Source organism: Theropithecus gelada, chromosome 13, assembly GCF_003255815.1.
Source record: "Theropithecus gelada isolate Dixy chromosome 13, Tgel_1.0, whole genome shotgun sequence".
NCBI classification, from domain to species: domain Eukaryota; kingdom Metazoa; phylum Chordata; class Mammalia; order Primates; family Cercopithecidae; genus Theropithecus; species Theropithecus gelada.
Genome location: NC_037681.1, coordinates 86040824 through 86061012, shown reverse-complemented (window position 1 = coordinate 86061012; position 20189 = coordinate 86040824). Strand labels below are relative to the sequence as shown.

The following is a 20189-nucleotide window of genomic DNA, read 5'->3' as shown; positions in this document are numbered from 1 at the left end:
AAAATTTTAAAATTAGCCAGGTATGGTAGTGCACACCTATGGTCACCTGTGTTTGGGAGACTGAGTGGATTGCTTGAGGCTTCAGTGAGCCATGATTGCACTACTGCACTCCAGTGTAGGTGACAGAGCAAGACCCTGTCTCAAAAAAAAAAAAAAAGAAATTTTGGAAGAAATGACAGAGGAAATCACTGATAAATTTTGAAACATAAGTTTGTGCAGTATCACAGACAAATATAACAAATATGTAAAATTTGCGTCCATTATGGTATAAAGAGTTAATATAAAACTATGAAGAGTTCAGGAGATTATAAAAATAGACAAAGACAACCAGGAGAAAACAGATAACTTAATACTTTTTTAAAAAACACCAGGCTAACAAAAAAGAAATATATAATTGGCTAAATAAATATAGTACAAAATATTTAACCCTACAAATTTAATGCAATGAAAACATAATAGCAGCTTTTCAACTGTTATTATTACCAAAAAGAAAAATATTTTAAAATGCTCTTGTGGTTTTGGTGAGGGAACATTTTTCATGCACTGTTGTTGAGAGTAGTATTTAGTGCACCCTTTCTGGAAAGCAGTTTGGTAACTTGTAATACTTTTTTAAAACAAAATTCATCCTCTTGTCTAAAAATTTCTGCTCTAGAAACTTAATAGTCAAGTGAAAACACATTTATGGGCAATGTTTAAAGTTTTGTGAGTGAAATTGTTGATAAGAACCTTTTAGAATGGTTAAGCCACATGGAACATACTATTTATATATTATGCAGCCTTGGAAAATGGTACTTTTAAGGTATGTTAATAAGATGGGCAATACAAAACTGGATGAAAACCCGATATAGAGCTCTGCCTACATAACATGATCCAAATTTTGCCTAAAATTTGCCTAAAACATGCATAGCAAAAGGATTTTGGGCACCACATCACAATGTTAGCATGGGTCCATCATTTCTGAGCTGTGGTGTTACTGGCATGACTCTTGTTTTCTTCTTTCTTCTTTTATGTTATATTAAGGTGACCACCTGTTCCAGTTGGCCTGGTACTGCCCTGGTTTTAGCACTGGAAGTCCTACTCTGGACAATTAATGACGTGTGTGTGTGTGTGTGTGTGTGTGTACACATTAAAATGAGGTTGTGCCCATTTGAAAGGAAGAGCCAAAGATAAAGTGACAAGCTTATGGGGACTGTGTGGTAGTCAGGCAGTAGACTTTTTTTTTTTTTTTTTTCTTTTTTGAGATGGAGTCTCACTCTTGTCACCCAGGCTGAAGTGCAGTGGCATGAACCTGGCTCACTGCAGTCTCTGCCTCCCAGGCTCAAGCGATCCTCCCACCTCACCCTCCCAAATAGCTGGGACTACAGGCATGCACCCCCACACCTAGCTAATTTTATTTTGCATTTTTTGTAGAGACGGGGTTTTACCACGTTGCCTAGGCTGGTCTCAAACTCCTGAGCTCCACCTGCCTCAGCCTCCCAGAGTGCTGGGATTACAGGCATGAGCCACTGCGCTTGGCCCAGGGAGTAGATTTTCTGATGATAAAATTAATATGACTTGTTCTAGAAAATACAGAAAAAGAATAAATGTGCAAAGACTTAAATAGCATTTACATGTAGCCCGTAGTGCTCTAAATGCTTTTGGTGGTTCACACTGTAATCGTCACAACCCTGTGAAGTAGATAGTGTTGTTGCATCCCCATTTACAGAGGCATAGAGAGATGGAGTAATTCACCCATGGCCACACAGCCCTTGACAGAATCTGGATTTGATCTCAGTCTGTTCAGATCCAGAGTGTGGGCCATTGACCACCACCTGCATCTCTATAGATCCCTGACTCCAGCCTCTCTTGCTGCTGCCCCTCTCAACAATAACGATGCTGTTAACTCCCCACGCCAGGCCTCTGGGCTGGCCAGGCTCACTCCAGCCCCACGGTCATGGCCAGGACTGCCTTTGACCTTACACAGAGGAAACATCTTCCACCTGTCGGGAGGGAGCCAGGCGGGGATTTCCATGGCAGAGTTACTGTTCTCTGGTGATAGAGTTCTTTCAGTTTTGCTACATGGTCTTGTGGCAAAGGACTGGGTCCAGGTGCAGTCTTGGTTATTTCTGGAAACACTTCTCCTTTTCTTTTATTTTGCCAGGTCTGGCTCATCAGTCACCTTCCTCTTGGAAAGGTGTTTTTGGCTCCTCTGCCCGGACCATCAAACATTTCTGTAGGTGTCACAAGTTTCTCTGAGGGTTCTGGTCTCTGTGAATTTCAGGAAGAATCCAAACATAGGAAGGGGGTGATGTATATCAGGGTGTCCATCCTCAACTTTGCTCGACAAAGACCCTCACACTTCCTCATTGTTTTGTTAACAGTATTATCTCTGGGTGATGGATTTATTCTTTTTTGCTTACCTGTTTTTTTAATTTTATTTTATTTTATTTATTTATTTTTTTGAGACGGACTCTCGCTCTGTTGCCAGGCTGGAGTGCAGTGGTGCTGTCTTGGCTCACTGCAACCTCCACCTCCTGGGTTCAAGCGATTCTCCTGCCTCAGTCTCCCAAGTAGCTGGGATTACAGGCACGCGCCACCATGCCTGGCTAATGTTTGTATTTTTAGTAGAGATGGGGTTTCACCACGTTGGCCAGGCTGTTCTTGAACTCCTGACCTCGTGATCCACCCACCTCGGCCTCCCAGAGTGCTGGGATTACAGGCATGAGACACTGCGTCCGGCCTGCTTACCTGTTTTAAACACATTTTCGGCAAACTTGCTTTACTTTCCATTTTTTAAAAATGCATTTCAATTTTTTAAAAATAATGTCGTTTTACTCCTGCAAAATTTCTCACTCCTTCAAAGTCTGTGTATGGCACAGATCTTCCTAACCATCATTCAAGTTAGAGCAACTCCATTTCTGTATCAAAAAGACACACCTTTAGTTATTGTCTGAACTTGTCAGAAATTCTGAGAACGATGCCAGAAATTCTGGTTAATTGTTTGTTTTGTCACATGAATTGAACAATGAGAGGGCACCAGCGTTCCTCACTCATGAGGTGGAAGCACCACATCTACATTTCTTTTTAGATAAGGGTGATGTTTTTGCTTTTAAATCTTAGAAATCTGTTAATTAACAAATAACACAACAAAGTTTGGGATACTTCCTTGTGGGGACTGGGATGCTTAAGCTAAAACGAAGTTTAAATTTGGACTGTGTGTGTTATGTTTCGCAGAATCTATTATGTTTCTCAAAAGTAGGTGTCACCCTCTTTCCTCCCCCAACACACGCTTCAGGGGTAAGAGGAGAAGTAATGTAGAAAAATTAACTCTTTCTCCTCCGTAAAAGTAGGGTGTCTTTAGAATGTTTCATGTTCAAAGGAAAGATTGTGCTTCCCCAAGACAAGATGGTCCCTTAAAAAAAAAAAAAAAAAGGCGAGCATATCTTTGTATTGCTCTCTCTGGAAGAGGAAATGAGGCATCTCTTGGGGTTTTGGGGTGAGAACAAGGGAGAATTGAACTCTCTGGGCTGGCCAGATGGATTCCTTACACTAGCACAGAGCTGTGAAGGGAAGGGCCTTTCATCCTTCAGAGGAAAGAGGGCTGGGGTCTGAGAGGCCAGAGCATGGGGACAGGCAGGAGTCCTGCAGCCCTGATGCCTGCCCCTCCCAATACAGGGTCTCTCCCCTGACCCCCACCTGTTGAACCTTTCGAATCCCAGTGACTCGCCAGCTTTCCCTGTGGATACTGGCTGAATTGGTGGCTTGTGTGGCTGCCCAGGAGAGCAATTTACCCCTGAGCCAAGGAGGGGGTGGGCTACAGTGAGATGGAGAAAGACCATTTTAATTAAAGAATAGGGCCTTTATAATATGAAACCACATGCTCAGGGTTTGGGTTTTGCTTTGGGTACCTAGGAAACATCCGTGAACACAACAGTAATGTTTTTAGTTGGGGTGTGTGTGTGTGTGCGTGCGCGTGTGTTTTGGGGAAAAATTGCTTTTCACCACCTCCTTCCTGCTTTTGGTCCTTTGTCTGCCCTGGAAGAATCATTGGAGGGGACTGAGGGACTTCCTGCCCCATTGACAACAGCCCCTAAGAGCACAGGATGAACCCTGTAGTAGGAGACCAGGACAGCTCCCAGCCACCCTCACTGTACTTACCATACTCTTATGGGCTTAAGAAGTCACTGAAAATGGAGCCATAAACCCATGGGCCTTGGCTAATTTTTCAAGGCCCAGGATCAAGTAGGGGCAGGTACTGTAGCTGGGAGCCAGGCACTGGGCAGGCAGGGCGGCCCTGCCTACATGCCGCCCAGGGCTGGCATGACCTCACTGTCATTTGTAGGGCACTGATAATGTCTTTGGCCCGGCCCCTAATAGAAGACATGCGATCTTTACCTTGAGGGCTCATATTCAGTTTCATAAGCACTGGATTCACTCAGGTTGAACTTTCTTTTCCCCATACACACTGTATTAAAATAAGAGACTGAACCTAGCGTGTGGGTGAGGTGCTGGCCCAGCTCTTTGTGTGGCTGTGTGATGTACTGAAGCTGAAGACGCGAGCTGCATGACTGCATCGTGGTGGCTTTTAGAAATTCGTTCTCCACTGTGCGTGGTGGCTCACGCCTGTAATCCCAGCACTTTGGGAGGCCGAGGCAGGCGGATCACTTGAGGTCAGGAGTTCGAGACCAGCCTGGCCAGCGTGGTGAAAATCCATCTCTACTGAAAATACAAAAATTAGCCGGACATGGTGGTGCACATCTGTAATCCCAGCCACTCAAGAGGCCGAGGCAGGAGAATCACTTTAACGTGGGAGGAGGTTGCAGGAACCAAGATCATGCTACTGCTCCCCAGCCTGGGCAACACAGCAAAACTCAAAAAAAAAAAAAAAAAAGAAAGAAAAAGAATTTGCTCTCCCTGGGAGTTCAGTGTGTATACATTTCCTTTCATATACATGTATATACATTATATGTTTATGGTAAATTGGCATTTTTAGTTTCATAGTCTTTAGATCTAAATTGGAAATGCATTTGTATATTTAAATTTTTAAATTTGTTTTAACCAAACTCTATAGTATCTTCGCGCTGGAGTTAGTATGCACACAAATACCTAACCTTTCCAGTGTAGGCCCTCGTTACCGCCGAAATAATTGAGAAGTGTTTACAGATGTTTTGACTATTTTGCTATGATTTTTCATTTATTAGTATCAGAATTGGATATATTTAGCTGTTGCTCTCTGCTAAATAAACTGAGACCTAGGTGTGCTTACCATTATTTTCTGTGAAAACCAGCTGATCCATGTTACAAATGACTGTAAAACAGCTATGGAAATGACACCTCTGTGAATAGGATTCCTTGTGTGGTGGGCATCGCTGGAGAGCAGTGACTGTATTCATTAAAGAGAAAGTGCGAGAGCGGCAGTACAGACTAAGGCAGAGGTGGCTGAGGAGATTGTTCCGGTCAGCCATGTAGAATTCCCGCCCCTGGTGTTCTGTGACCCCAACAGAGGGAGCCAGCACTCACTGTGCACCTCCCACACAGCCCACACCGTGCAAGGCATTTAGATAGTGCCTTAAACTCACTCCGTCAACACTTCGAGAGCCCCACTGGCTTCCCCTTTGGGGTTTTAGGTGCTTAGGGTATTCACTGGATACAGTTGAAGTGTTTTTCTATAACATTAAAACCAGCTTCAACTTAAAAAACTAAAACAAAAACATAGCTCTTAGCCATATGTAGAAAGCTGGTCATCCATGTGAGTTCTGGGTGAAGTGTGGCGGGAAAGCTGGGTCTCTAAAGTAGACATTATTTTTAAAAGACGACTTTATGTCCAAGACCTCTGAAACAACGGAGTGCTCTGAATATACAGAATGACAGCTGAAGAGCCCAAACCTGAAATTTCCTTCCTTATATAGTTAGTCCGAGCTTTACTTGATCTCTCTTCCTCTATAAAAATGTAAGGATGAAGATGATATATATTTGACAAATTCATGATTGCATTACTAGCTTACTATGTTCGCAGCACTGTTCTGGGTCTTGCATAATCAGAAGTGACCTTACATTCTTAAGAGGGAGATACACAATATGCATAGAAGCATGTAAACAAAAAGAGTACAGATGATACCAATGCCATGAGAGGTACGACAGAGAGGACATGACCTGGCCCTTACCTAGTGAATACTTGTCTCCATAATTGTTAGCTGCTGCTGCTACTATTGTGGTTGCTGAATGCCCTGTAGGAGTAAGAAGGTCCCTTGATTAAATCTGGTGAAGACCTTCTGATACCAGAGGGCACACGAAGTGAAGGCCTGTGCTTTTTTTTTTTTTTTTTTTCTTTTGAGACATCTCACTCTTGTCGCCCAGGCTGGAGTGCAATGGTACAATCTCGGCTCACTGCAACCTCTATCTCCCCAGTTCGAGCGATTCTCCTGCCTCAGCCTCCCAAGTAACCGGGATTATAGGCACCCGCCACCATGCCCGGCTAATTTTTGTGTTTTTAGTAGAGACGAGGTTTCACCCTGTTGGCCAGGCTGGTCTCAAACTTCTGACCTCAGGCGATCCTCCTGCCCCCGCTTCCCAAAGTGCTGGGATTACAGCCGGGCCTGTGCTTTCTGATACAATATCATCCCCCCTCTCTGCCTCACCATCTCCCATGGGCATGATCAGTTAACAATTGCTGGAAAAATCAACTTTACCTGAACATTTTTAGGAAGCTATTTGGGATGTCCAGTGTTTTTCTTCCTCTTGAAAAACACTAAAGCAGGTCTACATTTATTAGGGGGAGTGGTGATCATCGTCTGTCTCTTCTACCACTTTGCTCTAAAGGAACTTAAGAGCCCATAAGCATTTTCCCTGAAAAGGTCATGATTTCCAAGGAAACGAGAGCTCATTTAAAGTTTCTAGGTACGAAAACCCCAGGTTCTTGCCCTTCTCCTTCTACTTCTTGGTGCCACTGGGTAGGGGATCAAACATGAGATGACCTTCTTCCTCTCTGGTTTCTCCCCACCACTGTATCAGACCAGGAAGGTGAACGAGGGTCATGCTGACTCTCCTAACTCCCATCCCTCTGCCACGCCGCCCCTCCACCGCTGCACTGGCGTGGTTACCTGTGAAGCAACTGCCAAAGACAACATGGGCAGCCTTTGTGTCTGGGTAGCCCGGTTCACAATGGCGGTTAATGGAAGTTCCTGTTCAGACGCCCTCCAGCTCCCCAGAGGGCGTGGGCATCTCCTCTTATGTAAAGGGAAAATCTTAGGAAATTTTAAATTTTTCCTTTAATCAGTCAGCAAAGTCATAAGAGGCTTTGTAAGTATTCATTAGAAGTGGAAAGTAGGCCGGGCGCGGTGGCTCATGCCTGTAATCCCAGCATTTTGGGAGGCCGAGGCAGGCGGATCACCTGAGGTCAGGAGTTTGAGACCAGCCTGGCAAACATGGTGAAACCCTGTCTCTACTAAAAACGCAAAAATTAGCCAGGTGCGGTGGTGCGCCTGTAATCCCAGCTACTTGGGAGGCTGAGACAGGAGAATCGCTTGAACCCAGGAGGCGAAGTTTGCAGTGAGCCAAGATGGTGCCACTGTACTCCAGCCTGGGCGACAGAGTGAGAGTCCATCTCAAAAAAAAAAAAAAAAGAAGTGGAAAGCCACATTTCTAGTGAACATGCCATAGAAATTTATAGCAGACCTATTGTGTGTCCAGTTTTGTTCTGAACAGGTGGAGAGGAGGGCACAGAAATGAAGAGGCAATGAACAGGAGCCTGGAACTCCTGGTGAATGGAGGTGTGCAGGAGAGACAGGCAAATGAGTAGGCATACTGTAAATCAGGGCCAGAGAGTGCCTCTGAATGGGGACCCGCCAGGGTGGAAACCGATTTTCTTGTCTTGAAGTCTTCCTTGAGGGAAAGGATGAGTTTCACTGCAGTGAGGAAGAGGTAAGGAGGGCTTTTCTCCGTGGGGGTAGCATCTGCCTTCTGGGGTCGGTCTAAGGGAGGTGTGGGGAAGGGGCCGGCCTCATGGGCCTGCAGCCTATGCTACCACACCAGGCTTGCTCTCAGAAGGGCCCCACAGTTGGTTTAATTCTCTGCTGTTACTGTCTTGAAATTCTTACTAAGTTTTGAACTAAGGATGGCTCCACAAATTATTTTCATTTTGCACCAGGCCCTGCAAATCATGCAGCTGGTCCTGCCTACGGAGATGGGACTGTAAAAGTAGATTTGGCTGGATTGTGAAGAGCTTTGCCTGTCAAGCTTGGGAACATCTGACTTTATTCCATTAGCAGTAGGGAGCCATGGAAAGTATGCTGACAGGGTTGGGAGAAGGGGCACTGGAGGCTGTGAGACCAGGGAGGCCGGCAGTCCACCAAGGGAGGCTGATAACACCATGCTGGGACAGACTCCGACAGCTACAGCTCACACACCTGGTGGAGATAGGCCAGCTCTGGGCACTGGGAAGGAGGCCGAGAGGACCGTTGCAAGTGACTGAGGCTTCTAGCTGAGCTGCAGATCCCGCACATCAAGAATGCAGGAGAAGGAAATCTCTCAGCCAGTGGCAGCGAGGCAGATGTTTTGCAGGAGCGGGGCGAGGCTCTTTCCAGAAAGACCCGGAAATCTCTGGTGGGACAGCTTGTAGAAACATGCACTGCAGCTGCTCAGCTGCAGCAAATGACCTGCAGATCAAGGTTTTTGTCAGTATCGAGAGCTTCGCTAGAACAAATATTCATCCAAAAATAAACTTCCCGTTCTTCCTGTTTTTATAACTTGCCTATTTCCTCTGAGTTTGAGGCTGGGCTCCAGTTCCATGGGTTATTAATCTTCAGAGGATCAAGACCTCTATAGAAGTATTTCCTGTACATGTTTATCTACCCAGCCCTAAATTATATTCTCCAAATGATAAGAGAACTTTTCCATACTGGTATGTCAGACTCCTCCTTAGAGAGATTTCGATTAGGCACCACAGCAAGTAAGGCTAAACCAGAACGCCTTATCCCAGAACATAGGGAACCCACTATCGGTGGAGAGCGGCCTTTGGTGGGTTTTGATGGACACTCAGCCTCCCTCCTCCAGGTGAAAGGTAGCTTCTTTCTGGCCAGAATCCTAAGGATATAAAGTATTAGCTATAGTGGGCCCTATTTGAGGATATTTTAAATTCCCTGTTGAATACCACAGGGGATATTAGCTAAAGAAATTCTGCTCCTTTGAAGAGCTCATTGGACCATCAAAATACCCCTCATTGGACCATCACTTGTTCTTACAGCATCTTGCAACTAGAAACAGGGCCCCTGCCCTCACAGACAAGGGAACGAGAGTGAACTTGGTGCTCATGACAGCACAGAGAAAGAGGGAAAACCTCTGTTGAAGCTTGGGCCGAGTTCAGACCTGATAGACAAGTATAGTTAAGCAGGCGTGGGCGCTTTACTCTTAGGCCCGGTCCACCTGCCTCTGGAGCCCTTCCTTGCTCTCCTACTTTTTGTGCTTACAAACCCCAAGCTAGCATGCTGGTGTATTTTTAAAACGTAAGCCTTCTTGTATGACTCTTGCAGAGAGGCGGTGGTGACCGGGCTGCGTGGGTGGCGGCTTGTGCCGCAGCGGAACTTGGAGGAAGGCCAGCTGCCTTTTACTAAGGCCTTCCGAGGTGGGGCTGGGATGCCACATTTTTCAAACACACCACCGCAAGGCAGCACCCCTCCACCTTGGAGATCCAGGTGACTCCACTGAGAATTACTGCACCACACCGTGGCTTCTAGACCCATACTGTCAAGTACGTAGTCCTCGCCACCTGGGCTGTTGAACCTCGAAATGAGGCTAGTACGAGCTGACATGGGCCAAAAGTGCAAAATACACGTTGGGTTTTGAAGCCTTATTACAAAAAAAAAAAAAAAAAAGAATGTAAAGTATCTCATTAATGATTATTTTATTTTGGTTACTGTGGAAACAAAAATATTTTAGATATCTTGGTTTGTGTCAACTATGTTATAATTAATGACACCCGCTTTTTAATTACTCTTTAAATGTAACTAGTAGAAAATTTTAAATTTTGTACGTGACTCAAGTTCCATTTCTGTAGGCAGTGCCGCTAGTCTGTGCTGTGAGTTCAGCTGCCAGTTGTGGCTTTGAAACCAGTACATTCCCAGAGGTTCCTCTCCTTAGTGGCCTGGCTGAGGGGGTGACCCCACCCTAACCGTGGACTGCCTAGGGCGGTAGGTGGGGACAACCTGCTTCCAGGCAAAAAGTTAATAATTTAATAAGCAGCAGCAAGAATTTCTAAAAATCGTTTCCAAAGCACCCCTCCTGGCTTTTTTTTTTCTTCCTCTTCTTCTTAGCCTTCTTCCTGGACCAGCCTTCTTCCTGGAAATCTTTTTTTAAATGCAGAACTCTTCCCTTCTGTCCCACATGGGACCTGTGGGGGTGATGGTGTCCAGAGGGGCTATTGTTTTATTTTATTTTCTTGTTTAAATTGTTCTTTTGCCCACAGGTCAGGCTGCTCCAGTAGCTGCCTTTTAACCCTTCCTCTGCAGGACCATCTCAGAAACCACCCAGCAAAGACTGGGAAGCCACCCTTTTAGACCAGTTCCCCCTCCCTTCTCCCTTTGGAGTGGTTACTCAAGCGCAGACATATATTGGGAAAACACAAGGTGGATGTGAAACCAAGGAAACTCGGGCTTTGAGAAGTACAGAAGTGCAGACCCACAACCGACCTCCTAATGTCAAGCTGGCATTTTAGGAAAAAGGTGTGTGTGGTGGGGGGAATTCCACTGGTGTCTGAAAGCCCCCAAGTAATTCCCTGTTGCAAGGAGGACTCTCATGTTGACTTCAGAGGTCCAGGCAGAACCTGTTGAATTGCACAGTTCCCATTTGCTAGAGGATATTACACAGTGAGATCTCTGCTCAGGCACCCGTGCTGAGGGCTTCTGTCATCAGCCAGTGGAGCAGCCCTGCACCGAGGCACCTCCCTGCTTTTACCACATTTTGCCCACCCTGCTGTCTGTCATGTACTGAACCTTTGCTGGAATAATTGCCATACGTGTCAACATGTATTAAGTGCTTGCTGTATGAAGGTACTATGCAAAGTGCTTTTTGCCATGTGCAGCTAACTGGCATGACAAACCCCAAGATGCCCCAGAGGAGATACTCTTGCTTTCCTGTTTTGCAGATAGAGAAACTACAGGTTAGAAAGATGAAATAAGTTGACCAAGCTAGAAATTGGTGGGCAGGGAACACAACTTGGGCCATGCTGCTTTAGAGCCGCCGAGTGTTTAACTGTTAAGGTGTCATTCTGCGCTGCCTGTACCAGCCCATGTATGTTACCGTTCCATTCTGTATGAGCATTTGTCTATTATCAAGACATCTGCTGGTGCAGGCTGGGACACAGCACCAAAGGAGGGTTAAATTCTGGGCTGCCAAACCAGCTGAGCTAAGAGTTAAGCAGCACCGTGCCTCTGAGCTTTGCTGGACTAACTTGGTGAGGTCTAGAAATGAGCAAAGGGGTAAGAAAGAGCCGTGTCTGTCTGGAATCAGGCTGCCTATTTGGTTTGACCTCTCAATGGCTTCATAGGTTGGGCTACTCCTTCTCTGGGCAACAGTTTCCCCAGCTCTAAAATGGAGATCCTAAGAGCGCCTACCTCAGAGAACTGCAATGAGAATTAAAGAGGACACATAAAGGCGAAGTGTACTTGGCACGTCAATGTCATTAATATCATTAAAGCCATTTAATGCTCTTTCATGGAGCATAATCCTATATAAAATAGAAGATATAATCATGTGGCTTGAATTTTTTGTTGTTTTAAGGCACATACATCAGAGCATGTACCTTTGCATCTGAACACATACGTTTGTATTTGAATGTTGTATCTTTCAAAGCCATGACCTCACCTCAGGAGACTCCTCTCTCAGCTTAATCTCACAGCCGTTTGCTGGAAACATTTTCAGAAGCCTTTGTGGAACTCTTTTCAGAAGAAAAAAAAGAGAAAGTGGGGGCCATACTTGGCACTAGTAAGTATTTATCTTGTAAAGGTAGATTTTTAAGTTTATTAGAGCTAAGTTTGGTAAATAAGTCCAGAACAAGCTTTGATCCACTAAAGTTTAAAAAATGGTGCTTAATTAATAGTAAGGATGGAATTTTTTTTTAATGGCTGGCTCATTCATGATTGACTAGCCTTGAAGGCAGTTCCAGAAGAAAGGTTCCAGGCAGCTTTTGACTTCTGATACTGTCTCTGGAACACCAGTAGAGTCTCCTGGGGCAAAAGCTTTAATGACAGGGGTTTGGGGATGAGTATGCAGCCTTGACTAAGATCTACAAGGTTGAGTCTGGAGAGTAAAAATTTATCTTATTTACACCTACAGTATTAAGTGACACTGGCATCTGAGTTGACCTTGTCGTTGGGGCTTGCATAGCTACGAATGGGGTCAGTAACAGAGAAGGTTCTCTGCATCTAAAGAGTAGAGTCCAAAACCTGACTTTTGACCTAGGTTGACTTGCTCACTAGGTCTCTTTATACCTTATATACAGAATTCAAACCTGGATATGTGAGTGCAGGTCAAGGGAAGGACCCTGAGGTTGGTCTTGAGTCCTTGCTGAGGCAAGGACTTTAGAGTTGGGTGTGTAAGAAGCACTCAGCCTCCTTGTACAGTGCCATGGACAGAGCAGCCAGGGTAGCTGGAAAGCAACACCCAGTTGGGGTGGGTGGAGGAAGAATGCATGTCCCCATGGAACATGATAAAGCAAAGTTCAAGGCTCATGATGACTAATAGGTTCACTAGGAGGATGTGTGACCAAGCAACCTTTGTATTATTTCCTACAGGTGGAAATAAGAGGTGCCATGTTCGTTCTAACCTAAAGTATCTCTTAGAGGACATTGCTATGGAAAAAGTGTAGTGCCTTGGAGTTCGGCTGGGTCAGATTCCAGCCCTGCTCTCTGTTGTGGTGTTGACTCAAGCATAGTAACTAAGGTTTCATGAGCCTCATTACGCTCATCTGTAAAATGGAAACATGATTACACTTCAGGGTTGTCATAGGAGGGAGGGTCATAGGAGTTACATAGATGAGGGGCCTCAACAGATGCAAGTGTTCCACCTCTCCCAGGCTCTGAGAATGACACCAGAATCTATCTTTTTGCCACAAGAAAGTAGGCAGAGGCTCATCGTTGCTCATCAGAGTATGCCACCTGCCACAGGAAAATAGCCCCAGTCTCTTTGTGAGGAGAGGCTTGCAGTCCTAAGAGAATTCTACTTCCTCTTTGCTTGAATAAGACCAGCTGTTAGGGCCCCAGTACTCAGCAGCTATGACAAATTTCACTGCTTAAGACCCCTCGGCCTCTTAAAACAGGAGTTTTTCTGTAGCTAACATAAGCTGCTCTCAGCAAGATGCACATTAGCACTTAATGCTCAGGTGGGTGAGGGGGAGCAGTCAATGGAACACTTGGTATCCACTGCAATCCTGATATTGATAACGAGTCACTTCTCATCTGGCTTTAAAGTAGGTCCAGCTTCTGGTTTTAACCTGTTTGCCAAGTCCCTAGTTTTTACTATAGCTCTCGTGTCATCTTTGATTGCACCGGTAATTTAGGGATGCTCAGCCTGGACGCCAGACTTGGAGGCCCTAGAGAGACAGAAAATCAGGCCGGGGGGGTCCCAGGAAAGGCCCGAGCAGAGAGTATCCAGCTGTCCCTGTCCTTTCTCACTCACTTACCCTTGCTATCTTCCTGAACTAGTATGTTAGGTTCTCCGAGTACTAATTCTCAAACTTCACTGTACATTAGAATTACTGGGGAACTTTTTAAAATCCAGAAATTCAGGCTGTACCCCAAACAATTAAATTAGGCACCAATTAAAACAACAAAAATAAACCTCCCAGGTGATTCCAGTGTGCAGCCACATTTGAGAACCAGTGTGTTAGCTGATGGAATGTAAAATCGAGTGCAGTTACTTACTGGGTTGACTTTTGTGCAGTCACCAACTCTATCATCTGAGGATCATACAGGACAGAAGTGTCACCCCTGTGGGACCACACTGCCTGTTCTGGTCACTAGTGAGGTCTCAGTGGCATATAGCCATTATAACAGCCCTTTTTCCTTTTTACTATGAAACATTCATAAAGATAGAATAGTATATGCCCACACCCCATGTACTCATCACCCAGCTGTCATTCATGTCTCCTCCGCCCCACCACACACACTTTTTCTCGTATGGAGAGGGTGGACTGCAGTATTTTAAAGCAAATCCCTGGCATATAATTTCATCTATAAATACTTCAGTATGTATTTCCGAGAGATAAGGACTTTAAAACAAGAACCACAATACCATGATCGCACCTAAGAAAATTAACAGTAATTCTTTAATCTCATCTAATACCAAATTCATGTTCTATTTTCTCCAATTTGTCTGAAAAATACCTTTATACATTGGGTTTTTTCCAATTAAAGCCCAAACAAGTGTTACTCATTTTTAGTAGTTTGACTTTAACCCCAGGGTAATTAAACTGTCATTATGTACACACACAGGTAATGATGCATATGCACTTCTGAAAAGAAGTGTAAATGGAATTTGGCTCAGCTGATGTTTACTGGATGGGCTTTCTCCTCCTTCCTTCCTTAGCCCTTCTGGTGGGATCTTGACATGTTACAGAGGAAATACTAATTGAAGCCCCAGCCACAACCACTTCTGTGCTCTGCTTCTGCCTAAAGGCATGTTCCCTTTGGTAAACTTAGAATAGAACCTTCAGGATGCGTGTGGAAAGACAGTATGAGTCAGCTCCGTGGACAGAATTTCCTGCCCCTTTGCTAGAGGCTGTGTCTGAGAAGTGCTGGGACTGCCTCCTGGGTTCCTCTCTGGTCTCTACTGAGGACTGTTGCTTTGACAGTTACCTAGGGAGTTGCCCAGGACTTGTGTTCTGATGGAAGGACCAGCCAACACCCACACAGCCCTGCTTTCCTTGGTGTGCAGATGGCTCTGTGCAGCCTTACCTCCAGCTGGGCATCTGGGTTCAGGTCAGACGATGACCAGGAAAGGAGGGGGTGGCTTTCTGCCCTCTGAGGTAACACCTGCCACCTCATCAGTCAATGCTTTGCCACAGTGTTCCCCCTCTATGAGATCGAATGCTGTTAGAATTTCTTAGAGTCAGACGCTACAGCTTGAATGGGTGATGAGGCTTTGAGGGGGTCGGCAAGAGGAAGATAAGGATGGAGAATGGGCAGCCTAAATAATCAAACTGTATCACTCCTTCCACAAATACCAATCCAGTGCTACCACATATGCGTCATTCATTATCTAACCCAACAAATCTAAATTTTGTTTTGTTTTTCTGTAGCTTTTCTCTTCTTTAGAAGGGCTTTGTCTTGATTTCAGATGGGTTTGCAGTTGCAAGATTTTCTTCTTTCTCTGTATCATGGTCAGATGGTTACAGAACAGTAAACAAACATCTTAATATGTAAAGGCAACTCCAATGTATAAGGTTATTTATCACAGGATTATTTTAACAGCAAAAAGTTTGGAAAACACTAAATGTTCATTAATAAGGACCTAGTTAAATAATTGGCATGGTACATCCTTATAGTGGAATATGGTGCAGATATAAAAAGAAAATGGATTAGGTTTTTTTTTTGATGTGGAAAGACTGGGAAGAGATAAACAGTAAGGTCTAGAACATGTGAGTAACATTCTTGCTACCCCTTTTTTGTGAGATGAGGTTGCGAGAGAATACATGTTTATATTTGCATAAACCCTAGAAGGATACACAAAGCAACCTTTAAGAAGTGGGTACCACTGGCATGCGGGGTAGGAGAAGGAATGGGGCAGATGGGATGGTGGGAGTACGCCTTTGTATTTTGATTTATGAATCAAATCAATGTGATACCTATACTGAACAGTTAAAATAATTAAAAAGAAAAATGCATCTATTTTTACATTGTACAGATAAATTAATGGCTTTATTATGCCCCAGTTAATCTGTTTTGTAAGCTTCTGACCACTGCTTATCCACATTTAAACAGTCCAGAATCTGCTCTGAAACGGACCCATGTAACCAGCCCATGGAATGCATGCCCTATTCTTCCCATGATGTTTTCCTCAACAACAGATTATAAATACGTGGTTGACTCCTGGAGCCTGTGGTCTTTTCCCCTTCTTCACCCTGAAATATAAACTGAGCTGACAGCCTCTAAAGTTTAACTGTAGGGAACAGGGAAGGCAGGTGCCTATGTCCCACAGCACAATGGGCTTCTGTCTTCTATCTCTGGAGGAGGTGCAGTGGAAGGATAGGGAGCAAAGGCATGGCCTCCTCTCCCAACTCAGTCTCTCAGTGCGCTCTTGCTTACCTGTTGGCATTCTGTGCACCATATCGTCTGTATGTTTGTGTTTATTTCCTGCTTGTCCTGAGTGGTAGCAAAATCTGTCTGAGCTGAACTGGTCCCACCCTCGTAGCTTTGGAATGTTCAAATGTTAAGACTTGCTCTTCACACTCGGCACATTCTTAGCATTGGGGGCAATTCCTCCAGGGCTCATGGGAAACAAACAAATGAAATCCATGGAACTCTTTTCTCCATCTTGAGTGGAGAAAGAGGCAGAGAAGATCTTTGGGGAAACTTGAAACAAAGAACCTGTGAGAGTGAACCTTGTTTAAAAGTGTTCTGAAAGATGAAATTCAAGGACACTTGGGATCTATTCTCGGCTCTGCCACAAATGTACCTCTTCTATTTTATTCCAGTTTGTGCATTACTATTAGGTTTTTACCTACAGAATAAGTAGAGCCCACATTGGTTGTCCATTCCCCTTACTGTTTCTTCTTAGCCAGCTGACACTTACTTTAATGAAACTTGAGAACTGTCCTTTTAATGGCAGCTCAATGAAGAGAATGGATAAGCCCTCCTCCTTTGGCCCCTTTCTTCCTTGAATGAGGACTATAGTGAGTACTGTTCTGAGGATGAGTGCTGGTCAGTTGAGATTCGATCAGGGACTTGTTATCTCTCCTACAGATCTCTGTCCCTTCTGAATAGGGTTATACACACAGTGGAAATCACATGTGGTCACAGCTACCTGAGACCAGCATACAAGCCTTCGCCTCTTCCTCCAGTGCTGGGAAGGGTTAATGTTCCTGTGATGGAGTGCCAGATGAAGTCATTGGCTGGCATTTAGGAACCATGTTGACAAATGAGTATGTGCTGCAACTTTAAATGCTTGAGGCACATCAGGGGTGGCAAGGTGCGTGGACAGGGGTCCCCAAATCTCAGCCAACTCCAGGATATGTGTTCCTCAGAGGAAGGGCCTCTACTCTCTACATGTTCTCAGTCTTTTGCTGAGTGTGCATTGTTCAGTTGGGAAAGGTAACTGTGCACCTATGAGACTCCCCTGTAAAGCCCTCAGCTGCCAGATACAGCAAGCTTCTTTTCTTGGTGAGGTGCTTTGGATCCCCACTTCTCTCCCCTCTCCCAGCAAGCTGTATTAGGCTCTCTCTTGGGGATACCTGAGAGGAGGAGATACTCGAAACAAGTTGGGTGCTCTCCATACATGCCTCCCCTATGCAGAATGCAGGTGAGCCATGGGCAGGAAGTTGGGCCCCAAGTCAGTGGTCTGTATGCTTTATCTGATAGTTTCCCATCTATTAAACAGTGAGCCCTGGCTCACATTCACTGGCCTATTTTTTAAATTTCTGATAGAACTAAACTATTTGTGGCAGAGCCAGAAAGAACTTTCAAGTGTTTAGTAACTTTGGCTGCCCTGCTGGTGATTTATTTAACCTACCACCTGAGAATTCTCATCCAGGTAAATATCCTAGATGTGATCATCTACTTTTAATTCTGGAATCATCGGAAACCACAAAGTTAACTGTGACAGAATTTGGGGATTGGTTATAGTTAGGTAGCTGATTCTTAGTACGGAACAATGAGTTTACAATCTGAATTTAGAATCTTAGTAAGGAACAATGAATTTAGAATTTAGAACAATGAATTTAGAATCAGGCCCAGTTCTGCCTCCTGCAATTAAATTTGTACAAGGAACTTGATCAACAGCTGTAATTTTCTCTTCCATCAAGTATGCTTGGTCTGGACCTAGGTATTTCTAAGGTCCAGTTTAGAATTCCAGGCAGCTCTTCTAATTCTGTAGTTAAAGTCTAGGGTTCATAAGGTGTGAACCTCATAAATTATTTATTTGCCCCTCTGGGGAACTGAACGAAAGCAGAAGAAAATAAAATCTTGCTAAGCCCTGTGCACTATCTCTTTTGTTTTTATCAGGAATGAATAAATAGAAAAACAGGGGAATATTATTTTCCAGTAATTTTTTAAATGGATCTCAGTGGCGAAAAGTATGTTAAGTCAGCAAACATGCCTCACATACTGTGGATGCCTGTAAGACTCTTACATTCCTCTGCCTAGATGTATTTCAGGTGAATGTTTTTCTTTGCATTTCCTAAATTTTCTGTAGTGAATTTATCTCTTTTTGTAATGAAGAAAAAAATACACATCACAGAAGTTTGCTATTGTCATTTCCTCCCCTCATATAATCCTTATCTCTACCCCCTGTAGAAGCCAATAAAGGATAATGTGTGTTTGTTGAATGAATGAAGAAACCCAGTCTCCTGTGGGTTTATCATGTGCCAAATGCGGAGCTACAAAAGGAAAAATGAACAAGAAAAGACCTAGAGAATCTCAAGTCCAGTGGTAAAGATGACATGCAAGTCATAACAAAATGCTGTAATTGTGGTACCAATTACCATGAAGACAGAAGAGGTTGTGCTGTAGACTCTGTCTCCCTATCTTGGGTCTTTTTCTGGGATAAAAGTCCAGTGTAATTCTAAAACTCAGTGCTTGCATATTATATAACCATAACTAATGTTGACATTAGCTGCTGCTGTTGACTAATGTTTGTTTGTAAGGAAAAGTGAGTTCTAGCTTTGGGGTAAGATCCACATCCTTTTGGACTGGTGTGTGAGTTTTGTGTGGTCTCTTAGATCCAGCATCAGGGACATAGCTTTCCTCCCAATCCATTGGTCTTGATCCACCAACAGTGCCCAGCTTTCTTTCCACTCCCCTCTTCTTTATGGGGTACTTTTATTATTAGGCAGTTTTCTCATTTCGCTGTGTTGGAGCTTCAAGTACTAAACTAGTTTAAACCCTGCATTTTCTAGACAAGGAATTTGAAGCACAAAGAAGTTAATTGACTGTACCTCAGGTTGTATAACTAGTGGCAAAGCTAGGCCAAAGCTACTGCCTCTCAATAGAATAAACTTGCAAGATGTCTAACTCCATTAATTGTGGGCTGTTTACCTAGGGGAATGATTACAAAGTATCGTTGAAGGCTCTTAGAAGACATTTCCATGTCCACAGCTGTATGGGCTTCTGACAAACAGATAGCTTCCATGTGAAAGGTTTATTTAGCTAGGAATCTGTCTTGGATAAGTTTTTTGTGGCCAGCATCAAGGTGAGTAACAGATTTCTCCACTGAAGACTATTCTTAGAATCGTACAGAGCAGCTTCAGGTCTAATTCTGGCTTAGAGGTAGGGAAACAGCAGAATGGGTTGAGCTGGCCTGAGTGGCAGATTTGGGTCTAGCATGCTTAGTCCAGTTAATGATCCTCTTGGTGCAAGTGCACCTTAAGGAATAGGCCATTCAACTTTAAGCTGATTTCAAGTTCAGACTTCATTGTTCAGCCTGTCAGGTGCTAAATACATTAAATGATCACTCCTTAACTCCCTTTATCTCATTTCCAAGACTTGAGTTAACCCAATCCCTTGAACTTCAAATTCCACCTCTAGATCTAGACTTGGTCTGTCTGCAACCAGGTCTGAAGCCAGGCCTTGTCCTGGTTGGTCCTCAGCACTCTTTTGCCAGACTTGAAGGGGAAACTGGTCTCCTCTCATAGACACCTGGCCTCCCTCAGCCACATAATCAGCACCCTGAATGCCCCAACCATTCCCTATCATTGCTAATCAAGCCCCTGGCTCTTCCCATGCTTTCCCAGAGTGACTTTCCCATATTTCTGATGTATTTTGGATTCTTCCTCTCTCATCAGTCCTGCTGCATTTGTGTAACATACTGTGCAGGAGAAACTCAGACTATCTAGACAAAGCCTGTGTACTAATCCAACCCCCTATTTTCCCTCCACACAGTCCAGGAACAAAATTTATGGGTGTGATGATAGAACCCCATGGAGCACCCCACACAGAGTGGGCTTTGGGAGAATGTGAGTTCCCTTTTCCTTTCTCTAAAGAAACCTGGGCTGAAACCACAATCCT

General features: G+C 44.3%; 1 protein-coding gene across 2 annotated transcripts in view; it reads left to right on the top strand.

The window, feature by feature from the left end:
- SPRED2 (sprouty related EVH1 domain containing 2) overlaps positions 1 to 20189 on the top strand; it is a 125717-nt gene that overhangs the window by 40672 nt on the left and 64856 nt on the right. Inside the window, exon 1 of one of the 2 annotated variants that reach the window (XM_025354149.1) lies at positions 14844 to 14975. The exons of the other annotated variant lie outside the window; for it this stretch is intronic. Coding sequence (XP_025209934.1) covers positions 14905 to 14975 — 71 coding nt within the window. The 5' untranslated portion in view covers positions 14844 to 14904. Of the gene's footprint in view, positions 1 to 14843; positions 14976 to 20189 lie in introns of those variants that run through there. 2 annotated transcript variants of the gene reach the window in all.